Genomic DNA, 15,029 nt, shown 5'->3' on the forward strand with positions numbered 1-15,029 from the left:
CGATAAATTCAAGCATTCCCACTAGAGTGCTGACAGCAGTTTTGTAAATATCTTCCGGGTTAATAGGAATGTTATAATAGGCTTGATTAATGTCAATCTTAGAGAATATTGCACTTTCATGAAGTCGTTCTGACATTTTATCAATGTACGGTGTTGGATAACAGTCGGGTTTCGTTCTGGCGCTCAGCTTGCGATAATCAACATATACCCTCCATCTACCTGTCTTCTTTTTATCAAGATAGATGGGTTCGACCACGGACTGTTTGACGGTGATACAATTCCTTACTCCAGTAATATGCGAAAGGGTCATGTGGACATGTAGGAACACATATGGTAGAACCTAGGGCCTTAGTCCCAGAATTTTCTCATGGATCTACCGTATAATGGTCAGACCCATTGTATCCTATGCAGCTCTTGTTTGGTGGAACAAGGCACAACAAAAGGCTACAATACAAAAATGTAATAAACTGCAAAGACTTGCATGTATAGCTATGACGGGAACTACTAGAACATGTCCCACGTCAGCACTGGAGTCCATAGTGGGTTTTACCCCCCTGCACCTCTTCATTAAAAGGACAGCAGCCCTGAGTGAAGCTAGGCTACACCCTGATATCAATATGCACGGAAGTCTTGACAGTCAAAACTCTATCTGCAGACTAGTTCCTGGCATAGAAATCTACGATAGGACAGATCGCATTAAGATGGAACTTCGCTTCGGTAGAAAGTTCGAAGTCTTCATTCCCGATCGATTGGACTGGGAAAATGGCACTCCTGGAGCAGAACCAGAAGTGATTTCATGGTTCACCGATGGTTCAAAAACCAAAAAAGGAGTTGGTGCTGGAATATTTGGTCCTAACACCAGAATCTCGCTAGCGCTGGGTATATGGCCCACTGTCTTCCAAGTGGAGGTTCACTCCATCGAGGTCTGGGCTCGTATCAACTTAAACTACGGGTTGAAAGGCGTCCTCATCTGTATTTACTCAGATAGTCAAGCAGCAGTCAAAGCTCTATCCTCTTGGAGGTTTTTCTCAAAGCTTTTACTAGACTGCTTCGATGTGCTGCAGCAGCTAGCAAACAAAAACAAAGTGACGCTTTGCTGGGTGCCTGGTCACACAGGAGTAAAGAATAATGAATCTGCCGACAGTGTTGCAAGGGCAGGTTCTGCCACTCAAATCTGTGGACCGGAACCCTATTGTGAATTACGTTGGTCTACAACTAGGTATCTAATTGATAAATGGATCTTAGCCGAGAGAGATCGCTACTGGCGCGACAATCGAGGTAACCCTTCGACTAAAGAGCTGGTTCACCCATATAGTTATGGCAAGGCTTCCCTCCTTAGCAGATCAGACTTGAGATTGCTGGCGGGATATTTAACGGGTCACCATGGTCTGCGTTATCACCTTAATAAGATGGGTCTGTCAGAGGAGACGGATTGGCGACTCTGTTTAGAAGCAGACGAGAGTACCAGTCACATTCTCTGCCCCGCCTTGATCTGGGCGAGGAGGAGGAGACTGGGAGGTGGACTGCTCTCTTCTGACATTAGGAGGTCCTCAACGGACGACATTCTGGCTTTCATTCGAAAAGCGGAATGTCTTCTGTTCGGTTAGGGTCAGTTGCAGCACAAAAGATCAATCTGGTCGCAGTGCTCTGCTCCATTGGGAGCTTGTACCCCGTTTATTTCAGCTAAAGTTGCGCCGAAGTCCTAAATCAATGCACATTCTTCGAATGCCATAAGTATAGTTGTTTTATTGACTGTTGCTGCTGTTCAAGTTGCTGCTTCATTTGTTCATTGTCTATATTCATGTTGCAACTTGGTGGCTCAAAATAACTGATGTCGTTTCTTGTTGTTTTCGGGGTTACCAATGTGGTACTTCAGCATTACCAATTTGTTATCAATGCAAGCACTTATTATTTTACACGTAATTACTTATTTTTTTCTCTTGCTTCTGAGAAGACGCACTAAATACTAATGGACGCTTGACCATTAAGTTAGTTGCAAATATAAATGTATATTTATATATTTATATAAATATATAGTTTATTCAGTGTAAATATAAATTTTCTTTACTGACAACTGTTAAAAATGAATAGCATTTTACAAGAAATTGTAAACTGCGGTGATTTTTTTCGACCCTGACGTACAAGTATTTATATTATGTACATTTAGTTTTACGAATAAGTTAAGTGCAGTTGAGTATACGAAAAAGATAGTTAAAATAAGTGAAATGCAACCAATGACTGGAGTATTGAGTACTAATTGCAGTTCTTTAGTTCACACCAATATAGTTCATTCGTTCGAATATAAAAAAAAATTTTGTTTGTGTATATATAGTTAAAATGGGAATAAAAGTACAGAGTTTTTTAATTTAAATGCCTAAAAGATTTGAAAGGGAAATGTTTCGTAATAAAATCTGTAAAATGTTTATTATAGGCTTTTCTTTGGTAAGCATATCATAAAATAACAACTGCTTATTTTAAAAATAACAAATGAAACAACAACAATGCAGGATTATTTAGTCCAACCATCTTGAAATTGCGTAACTAATAAGCAACTCAAATCACATGGTTACCAACATTAAAAATTCGTCTATTGTGAACGATTTTTGGAAGTACATACGAAATTTTCAGTTAACTGTCAACGATTGATTTCGTTAATTATTCGTATTTCGAGTCGTCATTGTTCTATTTATTATTTCTATTTATTTTTTCACTAAAGGCAATGCTTATTTGTTCATAGAAGTAATTTTTGGGTGGCACATTACTTGATTGATTTTTGGGAAGAGTTTTCTGCTTAACTACAACAAATACAGTACAACCCCTATAATTTGCTGTATGGTTTTTGCTACAATTGCTGCATTTTTTTGCATTTGCCTATTCCTTAGGTTTTGGGCATATGGAGGATTTGTGTAGGTCTCCGCATATTACACATACACTGGGTAATGTGCAATAGGTTCTAGTATGACCAAATTATTGACAGTTAGTGCATTGTACTGGATCTTTCTTTTTGAAGGGTTCTTCTACTGTTATCCTTCGATGTAAAAGATAGCGAAGATTGTAAATTGGATGCATTTCTCCTTTGGTGAGTTTTTTTGCGTTTGGCTCAAGTTCTGCTTTAAATATTGGTTGAGGTATTTTATTTTTATTTTTAGTATTAGAGATGGACTTTGTTTCGAATCCGGCTTCTGCCAATGCTGCTTTTATATCAGATTTCGGTACGAAATGTTCTATACCTTTTATTACCACACTTAAACCTTTGCTACTTTTTAACTGATAGGTGTAGTAGCTTTTGTTATTGGCATCAAAGAACTTTATAATCTTTCTATAGTTAAATTCGTCATTTATTTGGATTTTTGTTTCATGAACATTTCCTTTCAAAAGTGGAATCGCGTAGAAATGTTTATCGCCGATAAGGGATGTCATCTTCTTTAAGAGCTCATTCGAATTTTTTTCCCTTAAGTAGATTGGAGATGGTTTATATTTTTACTTCTTTATTAAATAAAATTGTTGAAAGAACACAAATTTACAATATGAAAAACGTAAATAAACAGATTTATTTAATATTGTCTTCGAACAAAATAAATTTTACTCGAGTTTTCTGTCATTTTCATTGTAAATTACAAAATTGAAAAGAACTTACGCGAATGACATTACCACAATTGTTGACAAAACAATGTGCTGTAGAAAATGGATTTTTAAAAGAAAATTTACACAATATTTTAATAGTTTCCATTCTTTAAAGGTTTTCTTTGATTAAATTTTTTTTTGATATGGCAACTTGAAATCAATTTTGTTCTCGAGACTGCGTTTGTTTTAAGACTTTGAAAATTTGCACAAATTGTTAAGCGGGAATTCTGTAGAAAATATGGTAGAGCGAATTGAAGACTTAAATCTTCCTAATGCTGTTGTTGCGCGATTAATAAAAGATGCTTTACCTGAGGGATCTAATGTTAGTAAAGAAGCTCGTCAAGCCATTGCTCGTGCTGCATCAGTATTTGTAATTTATCTCACATCAACTTCAACTACTCTGGCCCATAAACAAAATCACAAAACGATAACAGCTGCAAATATATTGTATGCTTTGTCGCAATTGGAGTTCGAGTCTTTTGTACCACAACTTACGAAAGATCTAGAAGCGTACAGGAAGTTAGTTAAAGACAAAAAAGAAATAAAAGCAAAAAAAAATACTTCAGCTGAGTCAGATGAAAAACTAGTGACTGACGATGGAAACAAGGATTGAAGTGCTTAATTGATGTTAACAGTAGATTCTCCTTTTTTTAAAAGGAAGGAAGAGTCTGGATCAATTATTTTCAAATATACCATTCTTAGATTTATTTTGTGTAACGTATTGTTAGTAATTTTTAAAGTAAAAATTAGTATTGAATATTAGTTGTGAAATAAACATGAGAAATATATGTGAAATACTAGTATCGATAGAGTAAACAGTTGTTTTATTTTTTTATACATTGGTTTAAGTTACTAGTTCAGCATCAACATCTTGCCAAAATGGGTCTGAAAACGTATCTGATTCGCCATCGGCATCATGGGCAATAGCTGGCGATGATAACTCCACTCCTTCCATGGACGGCTCGTCGCATTCTATAGGCCATTCTTCATCTTGTGCCATTGAATTATTTATTGCGTCACTATCTTTCGCAGATGATCGTGATGCTTGTCCTAATGCATTTACGCCATCTACTGCTCTATGGTACTGTGGTTCCATGCTATAAAATGGATTAATAATAGAAATTGAAACTAAGTTAAAACAAAACAACTACCTTAAAGCAATTGTGTAATACTCCAATGCGCCATTAAGATCTTTTTCAGAGCTTAATATATCACCTAGCATTGTAAAAAGCTTGTGATGAGGATAACTTACTACCTGCTTCTTAAGCATAGCAATTGCTTGCTGTGTTTCCCCTTCCGCTTGACAGACTTCAGCCATTAGAGCAACAGCAGGCGCATAATGTTCATCGATCTCCAATGCTTTTGATACAAACTTTTTCGCACTTTTTTTAGCCAATGGATTTGTTGAATGAAATAATGTACGAGCAAACATCTAAGAATTCAGTATTAAGTCAAGAATTGGTTTAACAGCACATGATACATACAACATAACTTCTTGGTGAGTTTCGAAAATAGCGAACAGCTAGGGCACACATTGTTTGTGCTTCTTTTAGACGCCTTAAACCTACATAACAGTGAAAAAGCCCTTTATATACTTCAAATCTATAATTTGCCAAACATTGTGCCGCTCTAAAGAAGGAAATAGCATCTTTATGACGCTTTAATTGCAAACAAATTTTTCCACGTAACAACCAAGCTTCTGTATTTCGAGAATCAACAGATATGGCTTTATGTGTAAATGAAGAAGCTTTTTCCAATTTTCCTGCACCATAAAAACACTGAGCGAGAACAAACCAATGACCTGATGAAAATTCATTAATATTTGTAAGTTGTGCAGTTAATTTATCCAACTCTTGTAATTTTTGGTTATATTCATATACTACAGCCAACGGCATAAGAGCGTCCATACTATAAGGATTAATCATGAGAGCGGTTTCTAGATAATGTTGTGCTTGTGGAAAACTGCCGTGGTAGTATAAGCATTTTCCTATTAAAGTAAGTAATTGTTCATTTTGATGAAATTTCGTATTTTCGTTAATAGACTGAAACGTTTTGGACGCTTCTAGATGTTTGCGCCCAAACATTTGTGCATGCGCCTTAATCCAGTTACTTAACCATTCTATATTTTTGGGCACACAACTCGCTAACAAAATAAAAATAAAATAACTTAAGTATATTTATTAGTTAAATTTTTCAACAAAACACACCATTCACAATAAGTGAGTTTACTTCGATTCCATCAACTCCTAGCTTTAGCAGTTCCTCTATTGCATCTAGTGCTAATGGACATTCTCTTAAAACATCCTTATATGAAAGTACCGCTTCAGAAGTATTAGCAGAGCGACTATAATGTAAAAAATTAGCCAGCATCATATTAATTTTCGGAGTACGCGCTTTTTGTGGCACCGCTTGTAATGCTGCAGTTGCCAAATTTTGTTCTCCCATTTCGCGATAACATATAGCTAAACGATAACGTGTCTCTACTTCGCTAAAGTGATTATAAGTACTTTCTATAGATGGAAGATGTACATTTTTACAACGAACCATAGCTTTACGTAGTAATAAAGCCGCATCTAATTGCTTGGCTGCCAGCCGAAAGTACCGCCTTTCTTGGTAATATGAATTGCCACTGTAAAGTAACAACTGGTATTCTAACTCCGGTGTAGCAATTGTGCGATCATTTTGCAACAAAGTACTCAACAGACTTGCCTGAAACATTAATATTAGATGAAAACAAATTGATATTGAAATAACTATACCGTTGGAATAACACAGGAATAAAGCTCATTATCATACAATTTCTTGATATTTGCAAAAAGTACTGTTTCCATGTTTTAAAACACCAAAGATTATTTTAAAAAAATCAGAAGATGGTTTTATGTTAATACAAATTAAAACACTTATTCGATATTCCTTAATTTGTTTATATTAAATTAACTTCAGTTCTCAATTCCAGTGATTTTAGTTTACTCAAATAAGATCTGTCAATTTCGTAAATTACAAAACTATTCACAATAGAATTCGTTTAAACGAATTCTTTGATTTTAAAGCAAAGAATATCTTTACAAGAACGGAAACTCCGCCCACTTCGTGAGAGTGCATTTGAAATTGTTTTTGAAAACTTATTTTTTATAACATTTCGGCACACGTATTAAATACATGTGATCTTACCACGATAACATCAAATTGTTCTCTTTTCGGGGTTGCAGTATAATAGTTTGCTGCTACTTGCTAATCATATGTTAACTTTTTAGTAATATAAAAAACTTATGCTTCCTTATTTGGTTAATAATATCACATTACGTAAACAAAATATATACTGTAACAAATAATATATGATAAATAAATTTATAAATTAATATATAATAATTTGAATCAATTAATTTAAATCAGCTTAGTTTACTTAATCATGTAATATATATTCAGTAAATTAATTTTTGTTGCTTTTTTCATATGAATTTTATAGTATTTTAATTTATAATGTTTGGCAACAAACTTTTGTAGAAGCAAATTTTTTAATTAAATAAAAACAAACAGTTTTGAATATTTCTTATTTAGTGAGTTATATTTTCTTATATATTTTTTGAGCCTGTAAAACATTATTTCAAAAACAATTTTGATATAATAGCATTAAATACCGTTTTGATGTGAAATTAATAACAAAGATTGAAGCTACTACCAATTCACTTTTTTATACGGCAGCACTTAAGTGATCCATGATAAATTGTGTTTCTCTCCGAAGACTTAATTTTTAAATTTAGTGCCAAAAAATATGTTGATGAGGAAGGGTGTACGCGCATTATCTTTAAATGTGTGGTACGTATTATTGCCTTGCATGCATTTCTAATTGATTAGTAACAATAAATCTGTTGATAAGGGAGGATGTGCGCGCATCCGCTCTAAATGTATGTGGTGAATAATATTTATTATTAATTTACGTACATTACTGTGTGATCAGTAGCGAAAAATCTATTGATAAGAGTGGGTGCATGCGCATTCATTGTCGGATTTATGAGTTTTTCTTATGAAGATATATTTTTATATAAAATTTAACAATTTTTAAATTTTAATATTGACAAATTTTAATTTTATATTATGATTATAAAATATATTTATATATAAATACTAAAGTATTTAAAAATATTAGCTAAGTTTAATTAAAAGAAGTACAAGTTGTTTACATAATTTATTATTGTTATAAAATGAAATAGACTTGATTATTTACCAGAATTAATGCAAGATTTAAACGAGATATATGCTATACATTTTTAGTTCATCTGTTTGATGAATATTATAAATTTTTACATAATATAAAAATTAAAAACATATTTATTTTATTTGTGTTGATTATGTATAGAATATATGAATATTTTCTTCAGAATTTAAATGACCTTAAAAACATAAATTTATTTGGGATATGATTATTATCATGTAGCGCCTTATGTTTATGTTTTAAATATTTTTATCTCAATGTGAACATAAAATGCACACCTACTAATATTTTAAAATAAATAGTAAAATACTTTCACTAAACTGTTATATTAGAAATATGCATAGAACTTAAATGAAAATTTATTTTCTTTCATCATTATTGTGTGGAAATTTAAAAAAAGAACTATAACAAATTTTTTACATCCCTTGTATTTTCCTATTTCTACATTTAGTTTATTTAGCTATGTAGTTTATTCGACCAAAGTTCAAGATTTGGTATGCATTTTCCACACCACCCAAGAGGTATGCATAAAGGTGCGTTACCGAGTTTATGTGCCGGTTCCCCAAGAGGCATATCCACCATTATATATTGGTTATAATTTTTTACAGACTTTTACAAATACAAAATTAACAGAATAATAATTACAATACTTTTAAAAATTAATTGCAAATTTAAATATACATAAACTAAAAGCAAAAAAATTATTAAAATAAAAATTTAATTTATATGTAAAAGTCAACTGAATATCATGTGGAAAACTAAGCCTTTGAATGCGTTACACGCAAGAGCTTTTGCCTATAGTCAGGTGTATTCAGAACCCTATTAAAAAATTTTAACGGGAAATACATGCGTACCCTTATAAAAAGAGTTAAAATACTGTCTGTTTTGCAGTTTTGACAGCAAACATATGGACGTATATTTTTTAATTTTTGGTATAAAAATTGTGCTATACCTATTTTTTGGTAACTGCTATTAAAGTGTTTGCAAAATTTTAACTACTTTTTGTTAAATATTTGCGCAGTAAATTTTGTATGATTTGGCGCAACGAAATTTTATATTACTCTCAAAAAATCAAAACCAAAAAACAAAACCACACTCTTTCTTACACTCTTCATGGTAAACTTTTTGAAATATTCAGTTCTCAAAAGTACTCGAAGCATCGGAAAAAGGTGAAAAGGTGAAAAATTTCAATGATTTCAGCTGGTGTTAGTGCACTTTTCACTAACCCTTTCAAGAGCTCTACGGCAAATTGTTGTTGTGCGAAAAAACAAATTTTAGTTCACAATGGAGTTGCCGTTCTTGTAAGGTATTCTTTGTTTTAAAGAATATCAAAGAATATCGCATCATATAAACAAAATATGTGTTGTAACAAAGAAAATTTGATAAATATATATATAAACATTTAAATCCGTTTAGTTGGCTAATCATGTAATATATATTCAATAAGTTCTTAATTTTTACTGCTTTTTTCATATGAATTTTACAGGTTTTTATTTTGTTCGTTAACGAAACTTTTGTAGAAACGAATTTTTTTATAAAATAAAAAGAAAACAGTTTTAAATATTTCTTATATAATGATATATTTTCTTAATAACTTTTTGAGCGTGCAAAACATAACAGCTTCTCAAATAATTTTGATATAATATCATTAAATACCGTTTTGATGTGTAATTATTAATAACAAAAACCGAAGCTACTACGAATTTTTTTTTATACGACAGTACTTAAATGGTGAATGATGAATTGTATTTCTCTGTGTAGGCTAACTTTTAAAATTTAATTTCGAAAAATCTGTTTATGCGTGAGGATGCGCATTCGCCACTAATACGCATCCTTCACCAATGATGCGTATTATTAGTTAGCATTTCTGTATCATTAGTACTTAATCGAAGTAAAAAATTTGTTTTCTGTTTATATTGTAAGGTTTAATGAGCCATTTTCGGTCAGTGTAAGCGCCATATAAGTTTAATTAAAAGAAATACACCTTTTTCACATAATTTATTGTTATAAAATGAAGTAAGATTTAAACGGGAAATGTTTTGTAAATTTTTAGTTCGTCCGTTTGATAAACATCAGGCCTTTTCGATAGCTCGCAAGTACGGCAAAAAAAACAGTGAGTTGCTGGCCTATACTGGCCGAAATGTACGCAAAACAACAACACTATTTTCTGTACCTCAGCCCGTATATGTATACTGGACACACACATCGGCCAGTGAAAAATGAGTGTTGCTAACGCAATAAGCGAACTATTGTGAACCTTCATTGAAAATTCCAACGAATATTGCAATCATATGTCAAAAGTTATATGTAAATAAAAATTTAAACAGAATTCAAAAATTTCATAAATTGGAAAAATGGAAAAAAAAAATTTTAGTGTTTTATTTTGAAATTTTCAGCATTTTTCCCATAATTCTTAATTTTGTATTCATTTTAATTTTGAGCCATTTTTTTTTTATTTCATTTTTTATTGATTCCTTCTTAACATAAGAAATTAACAATAAATTTCCAAATCTTAAACGAAATATAAAAAATTTAAAGCCTTAGCTTGTGGGTTATTTATAATCTTTTTAAATTTTGAATCTATGTTAATTATTTATTTTTATACAGAACGTAATTTGCTTGTATTATGTTATTTTTGCTGATTGTCAAAACATAACACTTGACTACTAATTATCAAAACATAACAATTTATACTATTTATTTTATTTTATCAAAAACTTAGTAACAGTTTTCATTGTTGAACATGCCGCAGGAACTGAGACTTTAAAGAGATTTCCTAATTGGCTATAAGTTATCATATTACCAACGTATCAAAGATATATTTAGACAGACTTTCTGCTTACACATTTAATACCACTACAATCTGTATCAGACAAATACTCCGATTCTGAGAAGCACAATAGAAATATATTAAATTTGTAATTTAATCACGGATACCTCAACATATATTTACTTCCGCTGTATTTCGTCGTAATCTGAAGTGATTTTTAAAATCTATTTTGCTCATGGATTCTATAGTTGCTTCAAAGTTTTTACATTTTACCTGCTCTTCTTCACTATTGCTCGAATCTTCAGAAGAAACTGTTGCTGCATTTACAACATCTAAAAAATCCGTGAAACAACTTGCTTTTTTCTCTCTGCATCGAGAGTACCTACAAAAATTTACTTATGTCAGTGTTTTATTTTTAAATTCCAATTCTTTGAATACAGAATTAAAAGGAATGCATGCTGGCCTATATCCGCTAAGCGAGACATTGGCGTCACTGTTGCAATCTGTCAAATTTTCTTTTTTGGCAAATAGTAAATCTTGCATATGTGTACATAATGCAAGCAAATTACATTTTGTATAAATTAAATAGTTAATCACCCCTATTCTGAATTGCATGGGAATGGGCGTTTGTTCCATATTTCCAAGTTTGCTATTCTGAATAATATGGGAATGGGAGTTTTTTTCCCCACTTTTGCACAAATTCTTTCCCAAGCAAATTGTTTGGGAATGTAGTATATTCGATCATGGCAACCCTGTATAAAGAAATAGGTAAAAAAGGTAAAATACGAAGTGCGTTGTTGTTCGTCGTTGTGATCAAAGGAGTAAGCGTGCCATGCCGTATAAACTATTATTATTATTATTATTAAATTGTAAATCTATATAACTATATAACATTTCTTGTGGGCAGACTATTTTTAAAAAATGTCAAATGATGGCGAAGAATTTCGGAGATTTAAGCTAATTTAACGTGGCGTCAGGAAAATGGCCGACGTATATGGAACAAATAGAATTTTTCTTTTTTGCTAATGATATTACAGATGCAAAAAAGAAAAAAGCTATCTTTCTAGCTTCATGTGGGATGGAAACAATATTAAAATCGGTTGCCACACCGGTTAACATATTAGATGAGAAATTTACATTTGATGCGGCAACTAAACTATTGACGAGTCATTTTTGTCCAGCAGCTAATATAATAATTCAACGTTTTAAATTTTATAGGAGGGATCAAAAAGAAGACGAATCAATTACCAAATTTTTGGCAGCGCTAAGGAAATTGAGCCAAGACTGCAATTTCAATGATTTAGATGAAATGTTACGAGACAGATTAGTCTGTGGCATACGCGACGGGAATTTACAAAAGCGGCTTCTGGCGAATGACCAGTTAACATTAAAAATAGCGCTGGAGGAAGCTATTGCATCAGAACCAGCACAAAAAAATGCGATGGAACTTAAAACGTCAGCCAGCCTGCCAGGTTTGAATAAAATTTCAAGCAACAAGGTAAAACATATTCGTGCTCCAGTAGACCATATTCAGAATTGTTATCGTTGTCGAGGAAATCATCAGTCAGATCAGTGCAAATTTAAAGACGCGGAATGTTATTATTGCAAAAAGCGTGGACATATTGAGAGAGTTTGCATAAAAAAAGCAAAAACCAAAAAGCCAGCAATAAATAGCTGGAGAAGGCTAAACAGAGTAAATCTTTTATTTATTGTCAATGTTCGCTAAAAGTAATCCAAATTAAGTCAAGTACAATTAAGAACTTGGGGAACAGAAAAAAATCTTAAACTGAGTGGAGAATCAGAAGTACCAGTCTCGTTTGGGAATGTCATAAAGAAACTAAAGTTATTAGTAGCAGCGGGTGATGGTCCGGCTCTAATTGGTTGAAATTGGTTCAACAATTTGAGAATTAGTATAACCAGCAATTTATGCAATATAGAATCAACTATTCCAATAGAAGTGATGAACTTCAGTTCAGTTTTTGATGGAAATCTTGGAGATTACAAGGGAAATCCTGTGAAGTTACAAATGTCAGTTTCAAGCAAACCTTAATTTCTTCGATATCGACAAGTGCCTTTTGCACTAAAACTTAAGATGGAAGCAGCATTAAAGAAGTTGGAAGATGAAGGCGCACTACGCTCAATACCCTTTAGTGAATGGGCAATACCGGTTGTACCTATTATTAAACCAGTGTGGAGAATATAAGTGCAAAGTGAATCAAATGCTTTGCAAGGAAACGTATCCATTACCTACTAATACAGAAGTACTAGCAACATTAGCAAATTGTAAGTGGTTTATAAAGCTGGATTTAGATTGAGCCGCCGCCTTGAGTGCATTAATACTAAGTATTTGTTGAACTGGTTCGGGATCATCCTCTGCTATTTGATCTAATTTCGTTCTGCATACTTTAGCAATATGACCGACTTTCCCACACGCAAAGCATTTAGACTTACTGAACTTGCACTCTCTTCTGAGATGCTGACCACCACATCCATAACAATTCGTTGTTTTCTCTTTTGTCATCCGCATCGCTTTTTCATGATTCTCACTAAAAATACGTTTTGTTTTTACTGGAGCGCAACCTAGCTTATATGTTGATTCACTTGGTTGCCCTAACTCTGTACCCTTGACGTCTGTTGTTGTTTTTTGCGCTCGCTCGATTGTATGCGCAATTTCATACGCTTCAGTGAAATTTTTTGGTTTTCTAATTACTATTTCATCACAAATATTGCGAGATTCAACCCCATATAGCAATTGCTCCACCAACATTCTATCCAAGAAATCTACATACTCACAGAATCTAGCACCTTCTTTTAAGCGAAGCACAAACTTAGAAATTAATTCTCCCTTCTCTTGTTTAATTTGTCGGAACCTGATGCTTTCAGCGTACTTATTCCGTGTACCATCAAAATGATGAATTAACATATTTTTAATTTCGTTGTATGTAAACATATCAGGTGCAATTGGACTAGCGAGGATTTTAAGAACATCGTTGAGTTCTGCTCCCATGTATAAGTTAACAACGGATTTACTGGTGTCAGCGGATAATATATTTTTTAATTAATATTATCATATTTATTTTAATATATTATTTAGCGTACTTATATCAATTGTATAATATTAATAATAAAGAATTCGTATGTAACCAATTTCCAGACACTACGTCAGCATAAGATCATATTTCTTTTTGCATTCCTATGCTGAAGTACTGACGAACCAGCAACAAATATAAATAATGCGTTTCAGTTTTAGAAAAGCGCCAATAGGAAGCTAACGGTTTTAATTATTGTGAGTAAAGTCTCATAGAAGAACAAGAAAAATAAATAAATACAATGTGCCAAGACAATTTTTTACTTTACGTACATACTCTCCTTGTTCGGCTTCCGGTATCTTGCTCAAATTTAACGCCCAGTCCATACGCGTGAAATAATCCTGCACTGAGGATCCTTCTCCTAATTTAAATTCTGCAATCTTAAATGGTGGTGGTTTAGATGTCATCGAACTTGCGTTTGAATTTGTTAAATTGTTAACAGCAACCGCTTCCGTCACCGCCATTCGAATCGCACCTGCGAGTGATTCCATCATGGTCTTCATTTCGCTTGCTGTGAGACTCATTTTTTTGAATCCCACTTCTGACACCACTTTTGTATTTCAACTTTATTCATTCAAGTTACAGATAAGATAATATTTTTTCATTTCTACTTCATAATAATAAACTATTAACAAACACTACTCAGTTAAAATGACAACTGTCAAACTTCATAAATAATGTTGCTAGTGTATAAAATTCATACACAACAAGCGTATACACAGGTGAAGGTTGACCAAGAATCAGCAAGGATACTTACACTAAACACACATCGCGGACTTTTTGAAGTTACAAGATTACCGTTTGGAATTTCAACGGCACCAGGTATTTTTCAACCGATAATGGAAGGAGTTCTTAAGAACATAGATGGTGTGATTATTTATTTAGACGACATTCTAATTGGCGGAACAACTCTGGAAGAGTTGTGGGATAGAACACGAATAGCCCTGAAATCTGTACAGGATGTAAGACTGAAGCCTAAAAAATCAAAATGTGTTTTCACGGTACAAGAGATAATATTTTTGGGGTTTAAGATAAGCAGAGAAGGAGTGCGTCCAACTGACGAAAAGGTAAAGACAATAGCTCAAGCACCAAGAACCAATAAACAGAATAAACAACAGCTGCAAGCTTTTCTTGGGTTAATTACATTTTATGATAGATTTTTACAAAATAAGAGCGATCTATTGGAACCGCTGTATCAACTATGAAGAAAAGAGATACCATTTAAATGGGGTAAAGAACAGAAATTAAGTTTTGAACGAGCAAAGAAGCTACTACAATCAAAAAATCTTTTGGTGCATTATTTGGCTGACTTACCACTGATATTATGCGGAGA

General features: G+C 32.8%; 3 protein-coding genes across 3 annotated transcripts; 2 read left to right on the forward strand and 1 right to left on the reverse strand.

The window, feature by feature from the left end:
- The first annotated feature begins 3,760 nt into the window (after nucleotides 1-3,760).
- Nucleotides 3,761-4,440, forward strand: LOC119663343 (DNA polymerase epsilon subunit 3-like). Its single transcript, XM_038072956.1, has one exon. The coding sequence runs from the start codon at nucleotides 3,863-3,865 to the stop codon at nucleotides 4,235-4,237; it is 375 nt and encodes a 124-aa protein (XP_037928884.1). The 5' UTR covers nucleotides 3,761-3,862; the 3' UTR covers nucleotides 4,238-4,440.
- On the reverse strand, nucleotides 4,302-6,610 carry LOC119663342 (anaphase-promoting complex subunit 7-like). The gene is made up of 5 exons (XM_038072955.1): nucleotides 6,384-6,610; nucleotides 5,832-6,333; nucleotides 5,109-5,767; nucleotides 4,776-5,056; nucleotides 4,302-4,721 (listed from the first exon to the last, which is right to left on the reverse strand). Exons 1-5 carry the CDS (start codon nucleotides 6,453-6,455, stop codon nucleotides 4,469-4,471), a joined length of 1,767 nt encoding a protein of 588 aa, XP_037928883.1. The 5' UTR covers nucleotides 6,456-6,610; the 3' UTR covers nucleotides 4,302-4,468.
- Nucleotides 6,611-11,601: 4,991 nt separating this feature from the next.
- Nucleotides 11,602-12,333, forward strand: LOC119663341. Its single transcript, XM_038072954.1, has one exon. It carries the CDS (start codon nucleotides 11,602-11,604, stop codon nucleotides 12,331-12,333), a length of 732 nt encoding a protein of 243 aa, XP_037928882.1.
- The last annotated feature ends 2,696 nt before the right edge of the window (nucleotides 12,334-15,029 follow it).

This window comes from Teleopsis dalmanni, unplaced genomic scaffold (genome assembly GCF_002237135.1).
Source record: "Teleopsis dalmanni isolate 2A unplaced genomic scaffold, ASM223713v2 unscaffolded_contig_0312, whole genome shotgun sequence".
Taxonomy (NCBI): domain Eukaryota; kingdom Metazoa; phylum Arthropoda; class Insecta; order Diptera; family Diopsidae; genus Teleopsis; species Teleopsis dalmanni.

Coding starts and splice junctions, on each gene's coding strand:
- LOC119663343 (XM_038072956.1), top strand. CDS start 3,863: ATGGTAGAGCGAATTGAAGACTTAAATCTTCCTAATGCTGTTGTTGCG.
- LOC119663342 (XM_038072955.1), bottom strand. CDS start 6,455: ATGGAAACAGTACTTTTTGCAAATATCAAGAAATTGTATGATAATGAG. Junction 6,334..6,383: donor ATTCCTGTGTTATTCCAACG/GTATAGTTATTT, acceptor TTAATGTTTCAG/GCAAGTCTGTTGAGTACTTT. Junction 4,722..4,775: donor TATTACACAATTGCTTTAAG/GTAGTTGTTTTG, acceptor TCCATTTTATAG/CATGGAACCACAGTACCATA.
- LOC119663341 (XM_038072954.1), top strand. CDS start 11,602: ATGGAACAAATAGAATTTTTCTTTTTTGCTAATGATATTACAGATGCA.